Source organism: Camelina sativa, chromosome 16 (assembly GCF_030686135.1).
Source record: "Camelina sativa cultivar CO46 ecotype springtype chromosome 16, ASM3068613v1".
In the NCBI taxonomy this organism is placed as follows: domain Eukaryota; kingdom Viridiplantae; phylum Streptophyta; class Magnoliopsida; order Brassicales; family Brassicaceae; genus Camelina; species Camelina sativa.
In genome coordinates, this window is record NC_141895.1 from 7,227,998 (window position 1) to 7,247,428 (window position 19,431).

The window sequence follows — 19,431 nt, forward strand, 5'->3', positions numbered from 1 at the left end:
AGTGTTAGGTTGAGACTCTGTTTTTGTTTGATTAAGTTCAGTGAAAGACTGCTTTGTTTGATTTAGTTAGAGGTTGTGTTTGATTGAGATTGAGATTGTTTGTTTTGTTTTGAGATTGAGATTGAGATTGTTCTCTTTGCGCTTAGTGGTAGGTTGAGATTGATTGTTTTGTTTATTAAGTTAGAGGTTGTGTTTGATTGTTTGGTTAAGACTGATTGAGATTGTTTGTTTTCTTTTGAGATTGAGTTTGAGATTGTTTGTTTTGCTCTTAGTGGTAGGTTGAGATTGATTGTTGTGTTGATTAAGTTAGAGGTTGTGTTTGATTGTTTGGTTAAGACTGATTGTGTTAATTTGTATTGGTTAAGACTGATTGTGGTTAGGACTGATTGTGTTAATTTGTATTGGTTAAGACTGATTGTGGTTAAGACTGAATGTGTTTGTTTTGTGACAGGTTTAACAGACACAAAGGAAAAATTTCTCGGGTGATTGCTGGAATATTTAGAAGGAAATTCCATGGTCCTTACTACAGCTGGAAGGTTACTCCTAAACCCATTCAAGAGAGATATTTCAGGACATTTGCAATAATGTCTTATAGCTTGCAAAGTTTTATTATCTCTTATAACTGACTTAGTATCATCACTAACTTAACTCAATTGTAATATGTAGCGGAAGCTCTATTGGGATACTGGGAGTACTGAGCTTGTTAGAGAGGGGTTCTTAAAGATAGCCAAGAAACGATTGAAAGACATTGTTAGTCAAACTAAAAGCAGTGGTAAACAACCTGTTTGGATTACCAGTGCAGAACTGTGGGCTGAGATGTGTGATCATTGGAACGAACCTGATGTAATGGAGAGGAGCTCAAATGCCTCGCAGTGCAGAATTTCCAATCGTGGTGGTCTTCGAGTCCACAAACACCTTGCCGGTCAGAAATCATATGTGCAAATTCATCAAGAAATGGTAATTTAACATTGCTTCCATGATTTTAACACCCTAAACATCTTGCTTCCATGATTTTAACACCCTAAACACATTGTTTCCATGATTTTACTATTTCACAATTTCTTTGTAGGAAGAAGAATTGGGCCATCCGGTATCATTTGGTGAAGTGTTCATGAAGACACATACTCGAGCTGACGGATCGTTTGTTGATCAAAAAGCTAAACAAGTAGCTGAGACTTATGAGAAAATATTAGAGGAGAGACTGTGTGAAGTGGAGGATGATGGTCCAGAAAATTTAGGGAATTCTTCTGAACGTTCAACTCATCGTACTCTCAACATTGATGAAAATAATGAAATCTTTCTTAAGGTAACTCTTTAGTTTCTTTATTTTGTTGAGTGTGTATGATTATTCTTAATGGTAATTTTCTTTATTTTGATGAAAAGAATGAGTATTTTCCTTTCTTAATCCATATTTTAGTTTTCTTAATCCGCATGGTTTCTTTATTTGCTGAGCATTTTGATTTCTTAAGACTTGTTTCTAGCCTTGATGTTTTTCTTTGTTTTAGTGTACTCAAACAGATGATAAGGAAAACTTTTTTGGCCTTGGATCTCTTGTTGAGACGCTTAGGAAAGGGAAAAGGAAAGAAAGCTATACAGAATCTTCTCCATCAACACCAACACTTCTCAAGCTTCAAGAACAAATTCGCCGCAAGATAGCTCATCTAGATGTTGAGAATGCTCGATGTGATAAGGAGCATCAAGAATCTCAAATGAAGACCGATAACCTTGTCAGCTACATGAAAGATAAAGATCCAGGATTTGCAACTTTTATGGCTTCCTTGCGACCAACTGTACCAGGAACCGCACCTGAAGACTCCACACCAGAAGACATCATACCACCAGCCACCATGTCAGGTACTCAGCAGCAACCGAGTTAGACACAACACCAGCCACCACATTCCCTTTCTCCACTTACTCCAACTCTAAACATTGTCTTTTCTAAAAAAACATGAATTGCTTGTTTGAGACTTTTTTACTTGTTTTTGCTTTAGGATGATCTTTTTGGTTAATACAATGATTAAGCTAGTCTTTATGTTTAATGAATTATTGACGACTGAAGCTTCCTAATATAAAGAGTCTGTAAAGAGTTGCTTATTGGCGACTATATAACGGTAGTCATAATCCCGTCGTAAATTTGCGACCATCTTGAGACACCTAAATTTTGCGACCATTTATTAGCGACCATCTGAAATAGTCGCGTAGTAGTCGCAAAGTAGGTTTTTGCGACTGTTTAGCTACGATTATTGGAGTCGCTAAACGCCTGTTTTCTTGTAGTGCCAATTGACCTGCAGGACAAGCTTGGGGTCTATAGGGGCAAACTAGCGGGGGGAGGGGTTATTGGGGTCCACAGGACGGGTTGTCATTTAAAAATCGATTTTTTGTAGAATCTTCTTGTTGTAAAGGTTAGTGCATGAATATGGCAAATCAAACCTTGATATTACGTGATTTTCCGTGTTTATGTGTTGTTTGGTTGATTCCTTTGTTTTTTGGGTTATTTTCGTGGTTCATGTGGCTCTCTGAGTCTCCTATTTGGATTTTTTTTGGACTTGGTACGTTTGGAGGAGGAGATTGGAAAATCGGTAATGTCATACCCCAACTAAGGGGGTATGTTCAATTCCTACCCCAGTTTTAATATTAGGCAATTCCATACATTTAGTAGAATAAAATTCAAATTCACTACTCCAACTTGTAAAATTGTGTTAAAACATACACAAGCCGTAACGGTGTTAATAGACCGTTAATGGATGCATATGTGGAGGCCACATATGAAACGACGTCGTTTTGAGAAATAAAAGAAAGAGTTTCTTTTGACTAAAACGATGTTGTTTATATCTTCTTCTTCCTCTTTTCCTCTTTCCGAACTCACGTTTCTCTCTCAAGAGAAGAACAATGCTTGACAGTTGCCTCGATCGATGCAGGCATGTGTCGGTCGATGCAAGGCGTGTGTCGGTAGATGGAAGGCGTGTGTCGGTCGACGCAAGTGTGAGGATGGCACGATAAAACCTACGAGCATTGATCGATGTCATGTGAGGGTGTCGGTCGTTGTAAATTAGGGTTTCTGCGAAATGTCGAGCATGCGTTGATCGACACAAAGTGTGTGTCGTTCGACGCAACCTCTATCAGTGTCAATCGACACAAGTAGTGTGTCGATCGACACCAACCTCTCAGCAGGTGGCTGGTACTTGTTTCCTGGTTTGATTGTGTTTTTGTTGTGTGATGGTCATTAAATTCTCAATTTCTTGTGTGTATAGCCCATTATATGGGAGGATTGCCTCACTGAGTATTTGTGATAATACTCACGCATCTCAATTGTATTTTGTGGTATGTAGGTATGTGACGTGAAATCATGGTGATGAGGAGGAAGATGATCTAGGGTCTTGACTGTGTATTTTTGGTTATGTTATTGATGTGTATTTTGTTGGGTTAATTAAATAGTACGAATTCTTAATTATATAATTTTTTTTTAAAAAGGGTGGGGTTGTTTCAACAAGGTACAATCAAAATTCATAAACATTGACTCGTAAGGAAAACCTTCTTGTGAAACCTGAATCGGAGACATCTCTCAAACTTTACATGAGCATAAACACTCGAAATGAACATGGTTAATTGTCTCACTTGCTGAATCATATCTCTTACACCAGGTACCACACTGAACACTGCGATTAGCTAATCGATCCGTCATTGGAAGAGTGAAAGATTCAATTTATCAAAAGAAATGCTTAATTTTCGGTAGAACGTGGCGATTCCAAGTATGGGCTCAAAGCAGTGCATGTTGGGCCACATTCAACCTCTTCCACCATCTCCCTCGCCAACCCATAACCCAACTTCACTTAATATTTCTCGGACTTTGAATGATGCCATACTAACCGATATGGCTTAAATGTCTTGCTGATATTACATAGGTTGTAACTTGTAAGAGATAGAACAACTGATTTAATCAAAATTTCCTTTCCATCATTTGTTAAATATTTTGTGGACCAACCATTCACCCTATCATTCAACCTATCACTAACATAGATGAAGTTCTTATTACGTGAGCCCTCAAAAAGCTTTCAGGTTCTCAAAATCTTTAAAAAAAACGAGAAATACAAACTCCAAAAAGAAAATTAAATTTTATCAATAGCTAAGCTTATAATAAAGGATCTTCTATTAGAAAATTAATCAATATTGAATAGTTAAGAAGATATTTTGAAAGGTATTTTTGAAAAGAAATATCTACAAAAGGGTATTTCTAACAATTTCTCTATTATATTTGAGTTTTATTAGATTTAATTATGAATTTTACTCATATAGTTATTTTGAATGGGAAAAACTATCATAAAGGTTGATTGGATTTACTAATTATTCTTACAATATACTATATCCTTGACAAATTTTTAAATAAATCATCTCTATATGAATAAATGATTAAATACATGTATTTAAATTCAGTTCATAATTTCATTTCACTTAATTTTACTATGTATGATTCTGTATATAACTTTTTAATGATATATAATTTAATTTTCATATTCATAAGTATTAAAAGTAGTAGATTAAATAATAAAGTAGAAACTAAATTGGATTAGATTTTATGTTACTTTTGTTTGTTAATGCATTTAATTGTGTTTTTATGTTAAAAATCCCAGGATGATTATTGCACCCATTGCTTCCATTGGGGGAAAATTCTCTTAGCTCTTTTAGATGTAACAATGTTGTATAAATAGGCATTTCCTCATTCACTTGTAAGCTTCTCATTTCGCATCGCTAATCAAAGTAGGTGAAATAGAATTCATACTATTCCGAATCTTCAGGTACGTGATACCTTGGGTCTTAGCATGTTCTAAAAATACCTGCAGAGAATTAATTACATCCGGGAAAATTACTAGACACATAATTTCTATTTCCATTAATAACAATTTTTTTAAAAACTCAGTCATCCGATTAGCCTCCATCTAATTCGATTATTTTCTTCCTAATCCTATTACTTTCTGCTTAATTTGATGTATACCGATTATTTTTAGAGTTAAATGTAAATCAATATTATTGTTTCGTTATTTAGACATTTTTTATTAGGAGTTTGTGATTTTTTACTATAACTAATGTACAAAATTTTGATTAAAATCATAAATCTTGTCTTAAAAATATGTTTTATGTGCTTACCGCAAATTTGAAAAACAAATAATATAGTTTTATATTTTATCCGATGTCTTTTCTCTCTTGGTGATTATTTCTTGCGTTCCGTAACATTTTATAGTTCTTTTTTTTGGTTTTCTAATTAGTTTTAGTTTTGAATGCCAATGCGAAAGTACAGATAATAACCTCAGAAATATTTTTCGTTGTTCTTACTTTATTACAGATCTTGATTAATTTTAGTATGTTGGCACTACACACAAAATTTACATTTGAAGAAGGATGGTCCTTCGTACAAAAAGATGTTATCAAGCTGATAAAAAATATAGAAGGAGAGTCTGAACCATTATTATTCTACTTTTACACGTACGTAGGCCATCTTATTATTCTTATGTAATGTTTGGAATCTTATGATATGTTATTGTTAACCATTACTTACCACAGTGATTTCTCATGTGATTTAAAGAATTGCCTACCAAATGTGCATCCATAAACCCGATTACTCAGCAGAGCTTTATGAGAAGTATAGCGAAGTGATTGAAGATTATGCTATACAAACTGTGAGTCTCAAAAGAGATTCCTCTTATTTTTTATAAGCTTAAGCAAATATTTAATATTTGTTTTATGTGGTTTAGGTGTTGCCATCCTTAAGGGAGAAGCATGGTGAAGATATGCTAAGAGAACTTGTCAGGAGGTGGAATAACCATAAAATTTTGGTCAAAAGGTTAACCATTGTCTTTGGTTATCTTGACAAATACTTTATTCCTCGGAGACGCATTCCATCACTGAGTGAAGTTGGCTTGACGTGTTTTCGCGACCTGGTTTGTCATGCATATCCCTATACTTCTATTTTTTCACTGCCTCAAACATTACTAACGGTTTATGCAACTATGTACTTCAGATTTATCGTGAGATGCAGTCCACGGCCACAGAAGTTGTACTAGCACTTGTAAGTATTGGTACTACGTAATGAAAAAGCTCCGGTCAAACCTGATTCTTGATTTTTTATATCTAACGAAATTTGTATTTGCCAGATTCATAAAGAACGTAAGGGCAAACAGATTGATAGGGAGCTAGTGGAAAACGTATTAGAAGTCTATGCGAAGATTGGGATGGGAACTATGGAAAAATATGATGAGGATTTTGAAAGATTCATGCTTCAAGATACTGTATCTTACTATTCTCGCAAAGCATCAATGTGGATGAAGGAGTGTTCTAGCTCTGATTATTTGCTTAAGGCATGTCGCCGACTATATGTAATTCTATTCTATTTCAGGAAAGTAAATATTATATATATATATATATATATATATATATATATTAATGTCAATATTTCTATACTGCAGTGTGACCAGAGTCTAAAAAAGGAGAAGGAGAGAGTCAGTCATTACCTTTATTCAAGCACTGAGCCCAAACTAGTTGAGGTTTGTTAATTATGATATTATTTATTCATTAATATGGAATTAATCATATTTTGACGAGGGAGGTCTTTTGATTGACTTGTTTGTTTATATTGTTCACTTTTTCTTATTTTTCTACACAAAATATATTTATATATTTGGAATGACCATATATATATAACTTCTTTTAATGCAATTTGTAGGCATTGCAGGAGGCCTTTAAAATCTTTTATGTCTAACAAAAAAAGTGGCAACAGTTTGAATTAACATCGTGCGTGAAGAAGAAAACTGTGGATGATCATTGGATTTCGTAATAATAAAATAGAAAACTTATGACTGATTGGGTGAGATTAATAAGGCAAACTATGATAGTACTTTTTCAGTTTCTTTCCTTCTCTGATAGTTCATACTATACAACACCAGGATAATGTAGATACGGTTGCGTAAATATATTATCCGTCGAGCTTAATTTGATTAACGGCCAAGGACATGACGATATTAGAAAACAAATGATAATCTCATATTAACAGTAGAACTATTATTTCAAATTAAGAGATCAATGTAGTACTTATGGGTCGAATTCAACAATGACTCAAGACTACTCAATAGATTATAGAATTTTAGAATTATGCTAAACAAAATGATTTAATTTAGAAAACAAAAATGCAAAAAATATTAAATTAAAGGGTTGTAAATTCAAGGAATTAAAAAGCTAGGTCTATGGAATTTCTCATTACAGATTATTAAATCAAATAATTAATAGGAATCAAGCAATTAAAAACCAGATTTAGAATTCCAAACTTTTTTGGAAAATAAATCATTTCTCACTGCAAATATTTTATAAGTGTAAAACCCGAAAATCCAAATCTCTTTGTAAAATTCAAGGTTAAAACCAGCTTTAAAAACAAGTTTAGTTTATTCACAAAATTATTAAATCAAATCTCTTAGTAAAAAGTAATTTTGCTCATCAAATGTTTAATTAGGAAATCAATTATATCCTTGTATCAATTTATATTCCTAGGTTATTAATTCTAGCGAGCTGATCAATCAAAAATTAATATGAAAAACAACCAAAGATGAAGATCACAAAGATAATGAATCATAAAATAATCAGATCAAATAATTCATAAAAAAAAATCCTTTGGAAAACCCTGAACCTAACAAACAAACTACTCAAACATCATTGTAAGAACACAACTCAAATAACTGAATAAATTGCATAAAAAGAGAATAAAGAAGTAAGGGAGTTTGAAATTTTCTCTCAACAGGGTTGAATTCTTACTTGTCTCTCCAAGGCTCTCTAGATATCTCTCTAAAAAATTGCAGAAAATAAAGCTTCAGGGTTTCTAAGACCTAAAACATGATAGGGACTAGTGTTGCAATTATGGAAAACTTCGGGAAACTTGGCTCATGTGTCGGCTTACATGGGTGTCGACCGACACCATCACTCTTGATCAGCTCCAAGTTGATTTCTACGGTTAAATGCTCCAAAATGATCCAAATTGCTCCATCTTGCTCCATATGTGCCAAAATCCTAGAGAACCTGAAAATAGTCAAAAACATCCTACAAAACAAAGAAAAATAATAACAAATCACACTTATATCATGGTTAAAAATCGTGAAAACTATGATATATCAACTCCCCTACACTTAGTCTTTGCTTGCCCTCAAGCAAAACAAAAAGTTAAACCTGTGAAAGAGATTTGAAAACTAGGAACTCACTCAACCCCATGATTCTTGTTTCCATTCTTCATTTACCTAACTCAAGAAATTACTTTTTATACTTAACCAAGGAAAAGCATCAACATTCCATACTCAAATCCCACAATCCTTTGGAATCTCTGAAATCTCCATTATCATCTCATTAGTCAATATTCAAGCACAAATAAGGTGAGCTCTTACCAAGGGAATATCGATCAATGGCATATGGATTCTCTTCAGGGCAAGATATTCTTCATACATCTCCTTTCCTCTCTCTTTTTTCACTTCCAAGGACTGATTTTTCCCTAATTTTCTAAGGTATCATTGTATTCTTTTTATCAATCCCTTGCTCTTTTTGCTGTTTTTTTTTCTTTCTCTTTTCTTTGGACAGGAATTCCAAGATTTTGATACATTTTATAAAGTTTTGATATATTTTGATTAGTTTCTTACAATGGCTTCTAATATTGTTAAGTATTGATTTTATACATTTTATTAGTTTTGCTTTTATTTATTTTCAGTTAAGTATATAATGAATTTTTAGTATTGTTAAGTATATAATGTTTTTTTGGAACATTTTTTAGTTTTTTTTAACAATTTCTTGTTTTGGGTTTTTAGAATATATTTTCAAAACTTCTGAATTTAAGTATTTAAGCATTTAGATAATTTAGTATTTAATTAAATTTTATATTTCTGCTACTTTAATTTTTCTAATTTTTTCAAAAAAATTTATATTTATAATACGTCGGTATAACGAGAAATTTCTGTACCGTTAGCCGTCAGCAATCCACCAGTAAAACGACTGTCGGAAATTCATCGGTAAAATTTTCGCCAGAAATTCGTCAGTTAAACTTATGTCGAAAATCTGTCAGTAATTTCTGATAGAATAATTTTTCTGACAATCTAGATCCGATGGACATTTCTGTCTGTTTTTAGTCGGTAATGGGTGTTTCCGACGGCTAAGTAACAGATATGCCTGTCGGTTTTAAGCTGTTTTCTTGTAGTGTTACTTTATGGCCAAGGAAAAAATAGTATTTGAAGAGGATGGAGAGATACCAGAGATGGCAGACTATATGATCTGCTTTGATTTTACAACGGAGAGCTTTGGACTGCTTCTTCCTTTGCCGTTTCAGCACTTTCGTTTCGATGCTGGAGCTTTATCTTTTCTTAGAGACGAGAAGCTCGCTGCGTTATACCAGAGCGTGGATAGATCAGAGGTGGAGATTTGGGTTACAAGTATGATTGAACCCAATGCAGTGTCGTGAAACTATGGTTCTGGTTTCCAGTTTCACTATGACGGTGGCAGTTTCTTCATTGACGAGGAGAAGAAACTAGCTGTGGTTATTCACTTTGACGAGTCTGAAATGACCCGTTATGAGGATGCAGCTTACATCATTGGAGATAATGGGTAGTTAGAAAAGTGCGTCTTGGAGAAGCTGTGAATCAAGGAGGGTCTCTCAACTTCATTGAATATGCGGGTTGTTGCCCACTTGTGTGTTGTTTCTCTTATGTTCCAAGTTTCGCACAGATCAACAAAATTGCAGGATTTAAAAGGGAACGAGAAGAAGAGGAGGCCAACCATCAAGCAATAGTAATTAATTAGTAAAGAAGAAGAGGAGGGAAACCATCAAGCACTAGGTGTTGCATCTCTTTTCATTCGTTTCTGTTTCGTTTTTTTTTTGCAATGTCCTCTGGACAAGACCAAACATTTATCTCTTTGAGGTGTATAGACATTTGTAGCTGACGTTGTGGGCAGCTAGTAGCTGCCAGCTTCTGCTGTGGTGGCTTGTTCTGTGGCGACGGTGTTGGTGAGATGGTGGAAGCTAATCACTGGAGATATGGCAAGCTGATTTGGTCTCTCAAGGATGATCCAAGCTTAAAATTTTGCTCAGTTTCCTTGGTTAGGGTTTTTAAAATATCTCACGTTACGATAATCAGTTCAAGATGTTGAAACGCATTGCAAAGTAACCAACAAGATGTTTGCATTTTAACTTCTTGATTGCTCTATTTGTTGTTTTGGATTGTAGATTACAGCAACAAACGTCTTCTTTCTATTTCACTCTATGTCTCTGTAGAATCTGATCTCTGTGTTGTTGACCACATATCATGCTCCCTCCATTGTTTTTTTTTTCACATAATATTGATCGATTCCACGAAATGGATCGATCTTCAACTGCATTCCCACTTCTTTTCAGTTGCAAACTAGATTTGTACTCTCTAGTTTAAAACTTTTATAATGTGAATCTATCAATATAAATATAAGCATTTGATTTTTAAATGAAAAATCAATAAATCACGTACTTATTTTACAGCTATATAAAACATATATTGTTAGTGTCACAATATTTTTTTCTTGGCAAAGCGATAATTCGACATTTGCATGCAAAAATACTTGAGTTTCATTAACATTTTCAATGCTATGTGGCTACATTAGGTTTAACCAATTTCATCTCCAGCCATAATAGAATTCTCGCCCTTTCAGTAATGAATGTTTATATGGTCAAACGGTTTCCATCCATCAATGAATTTGATAATCCGTTCAATAATCAAAATCATAAATTTTTCTAAATGATCATTTTTTCATATGTTAAATTGTAATGCAACCTCAATATCGTCCTCTCAAAAAAACTTAAGGTACTTTAAATATGTTGTCCCGCTTCCTACAAATACACGAATTTAGCTAATGAACCGGTGGTTGACAAAATATATATAGATATACATATATATATATATATATATTGTTCCTGGTGATGTTTTGAGTTAAAAACATTTAAAAAATGGATGATATATATATATATATATACCAAAAACTTGTCTTTTTATAAAAAAATATGATGTTATAGAACTGTAGTTACAATTGCCTAACAATAATATGACTCCTGAGACATGTTACACAAATCATATATCACTATTTTTTAACTGCTTACATACCATTTTTGGTATATTTTGTTGTAAAACTCATGAATAATATGATCATTGATTAATTTATTTAGAAGATAAATTATCATTTCAAAATACAATTTCTTCCTCTTAGTTTAAAATTTATGTTTCTTAAAAAGAAAAAATATTAAAATTTCTAATTTGAGTTGAGTTGAAATTAAATAGTAATCTCATCCAATCAGTCATAACTTTTTGATTTTAGTGAAGTATATATTGATATTTGGCTGAAGTGTACGTTGGACTTTCTGCAAGCAGATGGCTCCACAAAGTCAGTAGGAAGTTTAATTTAGACGTCATTGTCATCGTGTCAACAAAATTGATGTGATTAGGGTTGTATATAAGTGTAGTCGAATAAGTTAAGGTTTACATGTGACCTTCAAAATTTATCTTTGTGGTTTGTTTGATTTTTAATATTCTAAATTTGGTGTATTTGTACTAAATTCTTCCTACGTCATGTCCTTGGCCGTCAATCAAATTAAGCTCGACGGATAATATATTTACGCAACCGTGTTTGCCATTATTCTGGTGGTTTATAATATGAACTATCAGAGAAGGAAAGAAACTGAAAAAGTACTATCATAGTTTGCCTTATTAATCTCACCCAATAAGTCATAAGTTTTATTATTACGAAATCCAAAGCATATGACCATCCACAGTTTTCTTCTTCACTCACGCAAACTGTTGCCACTTTTTTTGTTAGACATAAAATATCTTAAAGGCCTCCTGCAATGCCTACAAATTGCATTAAAAGAAATTATATGTATATGGTCATTCCAAATATATAAATATATTTTGTGTAGAAAAATAAGAAACAAGTGAACGATATAAACAAACAAGACAATCAAAAGACCTCCCTCGTCAAAATATATGGTCTTCCCTCACGAGGGGTTATTCTTCAAATGGGCCTTTGTGCCACAAAATTTTTGAAATAGAGCATTTCTAACCGTACTTGCGGATTGAGGCCTTTTTAGTTACCCAAAATGACAGTTATACCTTTACTTTCTCTTATTGTTAAAAACATGTATGCATCATCTTCAACGTTCTCTGATAGCTTCATTAACACCGTCTGCGTCAAATACATCACCACCACGTTTCATAATACATTTCCGCCGCCAAATCTATCACCTCCAATAAATCCAAGGGACTCACTTGATTGTGTTTTGAATAAAGAAATCTAAACCCTAAGAACATCGCCACCGGGAGAATGCTGATGCGTTGCTCAACAAATAAAAAAAAATATTTTAATATATTACTAATAACAAACTGGCAGTTGTAGAAAAAGAATGAGCAACGTTTCTACCCAAAATAATTTAAGCAACGTTTCCTCTCTTCATTTCTCTTTTTTGTATTTTTTATTTGTTTTTAATAAAAGAATTTATGGGAAGTAACGACCAGTAAAAATGGTCTAAGAGAATAATATATAGTAAACCCAAGGACTCTAATTTTATATAAGAATTCAATCAATTAAGAATTTATTTTATCTTAAACTATAACAACAAACTCAAATTTTTATGTGATTCCTTACAAAGTGAATCAAAACCTCCAATACATCTTCAGATCCAAAACTAATTTTCAAAACTACATATTTATGGTTGGCAACATCGACTCCATTATTGATCCTTGCCAACATCGACTATCATCATCACCATCATCAACGCCGCACTTGTCGTTCTTAAGTTTCTCATCACCCAATTTCTGTCACTCATTGTAGAGACCGAGAAAAAAAACAATTGCAGTAGAGGCGAGAGAGAATAGATGTTGGAGCAAAGTTATATTTTCTAAAGGTTTTTCCAGCTTAGACAAAGGTACAAAAGATTATCTTCATTTGGGAGTAGCTCAAGATCTGAAATTTTTATCCAGTTTTTGGGAGAGACGAGAGAGAACAGCAGTGTGAAGCAAGAGAGAGAGAGTTGGTATCTTATGAGAGCAGGGTAGTTTGGTCAGTGTATAGCAAAAAAAGCCTAAACCTATGATCACGTATAGAAAGTCTCTATTGAACAATACCCTTAAAAAAATGCTTATCCTATAATTAACTCCCCTCACGATGATTGCAAACTGTTACCACTTACCACCTTTTTGTTAGACATAAAAGAACTTAAAGGCCTCTTGCAATGCCTACAAATGCATTAAAAGAAATTACATATGGTCATTCCAAATATCTAAATATATTTTGTATAGAAAATAAGACACAAGTGAGCAATATAAGCAAAGCCTCGTTTGATCGGAGTACGTAATATAAACAAAGCCTCGTTTATAAACTCAAACCGATATATAACTTCTTTTAATAGTAAAATCTAAAACAAGCCAATATTTAACTTTCTTTAAATAAAATTATACAAAATTTGTTTCTTTAATTTGATTTGGTTTCTAATTTAGTTTTGATTTATTTTTTTATGATAAAATATAAGATAGAATATTTTGATTGACTGAGAGTAGAAGAGGTGTGTATTTTTCATAAGTTTTCTATTTTATTATTACGAAATCCAAAACATATTAACGCAAATTGTTGCCACGATATTAACGCAAATTTTCACAGTTTTCTTCTTCACTCACGATATTAACGCAAATTGTTGCCACTTTTTTGTTAGACATAAAAGATCTTAAAGGCCTCCTGCAATGCCTACAAATTGCATTAAAAGAAATTATGTCATTCCAAATATATAAATATATTTTGTGTAGAAAAATAAGAAGCAAGTGAAAAATATAAACAAACAAGTCAATCAAAAATCTACCTTGTCAAAATATGATTATTTCCATATTAATGAATAAATAATATCATAAGTAACAAACCTCAACTAGTTTGGGCTCAGTGCTTGAATAAAGGTAGTAATTGACTCTCTCCTTCTCCATTTTTAGACACTCGTCACACTGCAATATAGAATTATGGAGATTAATATATATATATATATATATATATATTTATTTATTTTCGTGAAATAGAATAGAATTACATATAGTCGGCGACATGCCTTTAGCAAATAATCAGAGCTAGAACACTCCTTCATCCACATTGATGCCTTGCGAGTGTAGTAAGATACAGTATCTTGAAGCATGAATCTTTCATAATCCTCTTCATATTTTTCCATAGTTCCCATCCCAATCTTCGCATAGACTTCTAATACGTTTTCCACTAGTTTCCTATCAATCTGTTCGCCCTTACGTTCTTTATGAATCTGGCAAATACAAATTTCGTTAGATATAAAAAATTAAGAATCAGGTTTGACGGGAGCTTTTTCAATACGTAGTACCAATACTTACAAGTGCTAGTACAACTTCTGTGGCCGTGGACTGCATCTCACGATAAACCTGAAGTACATAATTAATTGCATGGACCATTAAAAATATACGTACTTTTGAGGCAGCGAAATGTTGGAAGCTATAGGAATATGCATGACAAACCAGGTCGCGAAAACATGTCAAACCAACTTCTCTCAGTGTTGGAATGCCTCTCCCAGAAACGAAGTGACGTTCAAGATAATAAAAGAATTTGGCTAAATATCTAACCAGAACTTTATGGATTTTCCACCTCTTAACAAGCTCTTTTAACATATATTCATCATGCTTCTCCCTTAAAGACGGCAACACCTAAAAACCACACATAAAATTAATATTAAATTGAAAAAAAAAAAAACATTTTTTCTTCGCACAATATATCGAAGAGTCAAGTCCAGACATAAAAATCCGTTACTCACCGTTTGTATAGTATAATCTTCAATTACTTGACGATACTTATCATAAAGCTGTTGGTAAATTAGATCTTGTCTGCACATTGCATATATGATCCTGTATAGAAGTAATCATTTTGGTAAGTATACACGTCCAAAAGTTTAAAAACCGAACATTACATATAAGACCACAAACATTACGTACGTGTAAACTTCCATATATTCAGCAGAATTAATTGGTGGTTCAAGCTCTCCTTCTAGATTTCTAATCAGCTTGGTAACAACTTTCTGCACGAAGGGCCATCCTTCTTCAAATGTAATCTCCCTGGACATCCTTCTAAAATGAATCAAACTCTGTAATAAAGTAATAGACACGAGAAAATGCTACTATTATCAGTACTTTAGCATCGGCATATAAAATAATTAGAATACCAAAAGAACCATTGTGATAACGTAAGAATAATCGCCTAGAGGAAAAAAGAACCACAAATTTGAAAGAAAAAGATTTGAGAGCACGTTCCAAACTTTTAAAGTCATTAAGAAATGTGTAGAACCTTATTCAAAATATCTTCTTAACTAAGGTCCAAGATATCTGAATTAGATTAGCGATGCGAAATAAAAAACATGCCAGTGAATGAGGAAAAGGCATATAAGATATCTTATATATATATAACGTTGTAAAGTTTTGTCTAAACAAGCATGAGAAGTTTCTTGTTTCCCATATTTGAAAACACAACTAAATGCACTAACAAATCAAAGTAACATAAAATCCAACCCAATTTAATTTCATTTTATGATTAAATCTACTACTATTAATACTTATAAATATGCAAATTAAATTATTTATCATTTAAAGTATTATATGAGGAATAGTACATGATTAAATAAAATCAAATTAAATATTGAAATGAGTTTTAAATACATGTATATAATCATTAAATTTTATTATATAAAGCTTGATTTAAAAGTTACTAATTAACAATATCGTTACACATGTCGATTGCATTATTTAGATGTTGACACATGTTAATTCCAAATTTATTAAAATTTAAAAATTTAAAACCTATCATCAAAATGTTTTATATAAAAGTAAAATAGAGAAAAGAAAACCTAATTTTATTTAAAATCTTTTAAAGAAAAAAAAAACTTTTGTAACCTTCCAAAGAGTAAAGACTAAAGAGTATATTTTAATGGTAAAATATATTTTTGTTTATAATTACATTTTTAGTGGTAAATAGTAAATTTGTAAATGGATATACATTAGTGTATTATAGCAAAAAAAAACAACTATTTTCTATAACTAATAGTTTATGTATTTACTTTTATACATTGTTTTACTTATGAAAAGAATTAAATGTTTATTCTTTGTTAAAATTAACTTAATTTTAATAACTTTGAACTTATCTACAACTATTTTTTTTAACTAAAATTGTATCTCTTTAGTTTTTTTTTTCAACCAAACAATAAATTAGAAGAAAACTCCTCGATTAGTTACCCAAGCCGGAGGGAAGGGGTTTACAAAAGAAACTTCAGAGATAAGAGAACACGAAACACTGACAAGCTTATCCGCCTTTTTATTTGACATACGCGGGATCCAAAAGATGGAAAATAGTGGGAAGGACTCCAGTGAGTTAAACTCATTGAGCAGATTTTAGAAGGAAGACCAATATTCAGGGGAATGCACCATAGTGGGTAACTTAGCACAATCAGTCTTGAAACGTTGACAAGCGATCCCTGCAACATGTATCCTCTCAATGGCCCACAACGACGCTTCTAACTCCGAATGCAGGGGGAGGGGCTCTGTCTTAGACACTGGGCCCTCAACAACAAGGTTCTCTCCTAACCAATGCAACACCACCATTCCAATCCTAAATGCATATTGGTTGTTTTCTAAGAACCATCAATCTGAAAACGAAGTGAAGAAACCTGGACATACGAAGACGGTGATGGAGATGACATGACCGCCGTAAAAGAGAATGCCTCTTCTCAGGCTAAATTATCGCCAAAAGCCTAAGCAATTATATCATTCGTCTCGATCTCTCAACGTTGAAAAACCTTTTTATTTTTGGTATTCCATATCCCATAAAATTCATAATAATTGATCAGGATCACTCTTTTGAAATTTATGATTAAATCTACTACTTTTAATACTTATGAATATGCAAATTAAATTATTTATCATTTAAAGTATTATATGAGGAATACTACATGATTAAAGAATAAAATTAAATACTGAAATGAGTTTTAAATACATGTATATAATTATTAAATCTTATTATATAAAGCTTGATTTCAAAGTTACTCATTAACAATATCGTGACACATGTCGATTATATTATTCAGATGTTGACGCATGTCAATTCTAAATTTATTAAAAATTTAAAAAACAAAAATTTTAAAATTTAAAACCTACCATAAACAGGTTTTATATAAACTAAAATAGAAAAAATATAATTTTATATAAAATATTTTGATGAAATTGTTTTTTGTAAATTTCCAAATGTAAAACAAAAGATTTGTTTTTAACAGTTTTAAAACTTTTAAAAAGCAATTATAAGAAAAATAAAATTTTAAACAGCTTTAAATTTTAGAAAAAATCATTAAGGAAATTATTTATATATATATATATCATAAAATTTGAAATTATAAGATTGTTTACTTATTTTAATTTTTAAGTTGCTAATTTTACAAGAAAAAGGATTACTTTTTATATAAGATATAAAATGATTGTAAAAATTATACAATTAATTACTGTTTCTAAGAAAATTTAAATACTCACATTTACATAAGGAAAAAGATTGTTGAAGTAAAAAAACTAAAAAAATAATATATCGTCTCATATTTTTTTCACCAATCAAATAATTTATTCAAACAAACTGCTATTGTAATATATAAGATATGAGTATGTAAGGTTAACGTATGCGTTTTTGTAACTATAAAAATGTTAAAGTGAATAGACATATAATATGTTATTTAATGTGTTCATAAATAACAATTTGTTCATAAAGACAATTTATTGGTAGTAAAGACTAAAGAGTATATTTTAATGGTAAAATATATTTGTGTGTACAAATACACTTTTAGTGATACATAGTAGATTTGTAAATGCATATACATTAGTGTATTATAGTAAAAAAAAATAACTATTATAACTAATAGTTTATCTTTTCACTTTTATACATTGTTTTTACTTATGAAAAAATTAAATATATATTTTTGTTAAATTAAATATTATTTTAATAATTTTAACCTCATCTACAACTATTTTCTGTCACTAAAATTGTATTTCTTTACTTTTCTTCAACCAAATAATAAATTAAAAGAAAACTCCTCGGTTAGTTACCCAAGTCGGAGGGAAGGAGTTTACAAAAAAACTTCAAAGATAAGCGAACACGAAACACGGACAAGCTTATCCGCCTTTGTATTTGACGTACGCGGGATCCAAAAGATGGAAAATAGTAGGAAGGACTCCAGTGAGTTAAAATCATCGAGCAGGTTTGAGCATGACGACCAATATTCAAGGGAATGCACCATAGTGAGTAACTTAGTACAATCAGTCTTGAAACGTTGGCAAGCGATCCCTGCAACACGTATCCTCTCAATGGCCCACAACAACACTTCTAACTCCGAATACAAGTGAAACATGGTCTTTTCTATGGGGTTTGATACTTTTGAATGTATGAATGATGCAATCAGACAACAAACACAAGCTAAGACCCTAAGATGTATGGTTAGGTGGAATGCAAGAGGTTTCAATTACTCTTATGCAGTTACAGTATAAGAGATATCAATCAGTGATGAGTATGATGCAAGCAGTCTAGATGTAAACACTTATTTAAGTTAAGCCAAATATGAAATGGTTTTGATGTAACAGTTGCTGACAGAAATGTAAATGCAAAATAGAAAACACTAAGATAACAGACTAAATGCAAGATAATAATTGAAACTAAGATATGCAATGAAACAAGAGTGAAACTAAAAAGATGCAGAACATAAAGTAAGAACTTGGAAATGGACTCGAGCAAGCACTCGATCGTATGCTCGATCAAGTACATGGTCGAGTGGAAAGTTACGAAGAACAGAAATCAAACTTAACAATCCAACACAGCAAAACTAAAGTGGATCAAATGAAAAGCGGATAACAGTAATCAAATAAAAGAAATCAATAACACAGAAGGTCCTAGGGATGAATTAATGGGCTGGACTTGAGCTATACTAATCTAAACTGATCAACAAACCTCAATCAACAGTGAGTTATCTCTAGACAATGATCCTCTAATACTTGTTAATCCATTCTCATGACAATAACAATCAAGCTTAGATACTCCTAGATCTAGTTCTCAGTAGCTATTGCATATAAAAGCACGCATAAAGATCCATATCATCATATGTCAAAAACCATTAGTATTATCCAGAAGCAACCAATCTCTTGGGATAGGCACAATAATCTCCAGCATTAGTATTATCCAGAAGCTTAAACATTGGTATGATGTTAAGCAACCTAGGATCTGTTCTTACCCTCTCAGATATAAGAACAGCATAGAGCATGCCTAATCTAGAAGAAATATTTAAACAAACAAGCTTGATCAGTCTAAACTACCATAACTCTCATCCAG

The 19,431-nt window shown here is 32.0% G+C and overlaps 2 protein-coding genes across 4 annotated transcripts in view; one reads left to right on the top strand and one right to left on the bottom strand.

Annotated features, from left to right (window-relative positions):
- The first annotated feature begins 4,640 nt into the window (after positions 1 to 4,640).
- On the top strand, positions 4,641 to 6,990 carry LOC104750134 (putative cullin-like protein 2). The gene is made up of 8 exons (XM_019237713.2): positions 4,641 to 4,793; positions 5,339 to 5,478; positions 5,579 to 5,672; positions 5,748 to 5,933; positions 6,014 to 6,061; positions 6,147 to 6,350; positions 6,459 to 6,536; positions 6,716 to 6,990. Exons 2-8 carry the CDS (start codon positions 5,357 to 5,359, stop codon positions 6,749 to 6,751), a joined length of 768 nt encoding a protein of 255 aa, XP_019093258.2. The 5' UTR covers positions 4,641 to 4,793; positions 5,339 to 5,356; the 3' UTR covers positions 6,752 to 6,990.
- A 6,608-nt stretch (positions 6,991 to 13,598) lies between these two features.
- LOC104750135 (putative cullin-like protein 2) overlaps positions 13,599 to 19,431 on the bottom strand; it is a 42,920-nt gene continuing 37,087 nt past the window's right edge. The window contains exons 1-8 of one of the 3 annotated variants that reach the window (XM_087493392.1): positions 15,393 to 15,557; positions 15,021 to 15,169; positions 14,843 to 14,933; positions 14,550 to 14,735; positions 14,409 to 14,456; positions 14,120 to 14,323; positions 13,941 to 14,018; positions 13,599 to 13,770 (exon numbers count right to left, since the gene is read on the bottom strand). In XM_087493392.1, coding sequence (XP_087349518.1) covers positions 13,735 to 13,770; positions 13,941 to 14,018; positions 14,120 to 14,323; positions 14,409 to 14,456; positions 14,550 to 14,735; positions 14,843 to 14,933; positions 15,021 to 15,169; positions 15,393 to 15,464 — 864 coding nt within the window. In that variant the 5' untranslated portion in view covers positions 15,465 to 15,557 and the 3' untranslated portion in view covers positions 13,599 to 13,734. Of the gene's footprint in view, positions 13,771 to 13,940; positions 14,019 to 14,101; positions 14,324 to 14,408; positions 14,457 to 14,549; positions 14,736 to 14,842; positions 14,934 to 15,020; positions 15,170 to 15,369; positions 15,558 to 19,431 lie in introns of those variants that run through there. The other 2 variants (XM_087493394.1, XM_087493393.1) reach the window with 2 other exon arrangements.

Excerpts from the sequence above, each read along its gene's own strand:
- LOC104750134 (XM_019237713.2), top strand. The coding sequence starts at position 5,357 with ATGTTGGCACTACACACAAAATTTACATTTGAAGAAGGATGGTCCTTC. Across the intron at positions 5,673-5,747 it reads AAGATTATGCTATACAAACT|GTGTTGCCATCCTTAAGGGA; the intron begins GTGAGTCTCAAA and ends TATGTGGTTTAG. Across the intron at positions 6,062-6,146 it reads CAGAAGTTGTACTAGCACTT|ATTCATAAAGAACGTAAGGG; the intron begins GTAAGTATTGGT and ends TGTATTTGCCAG.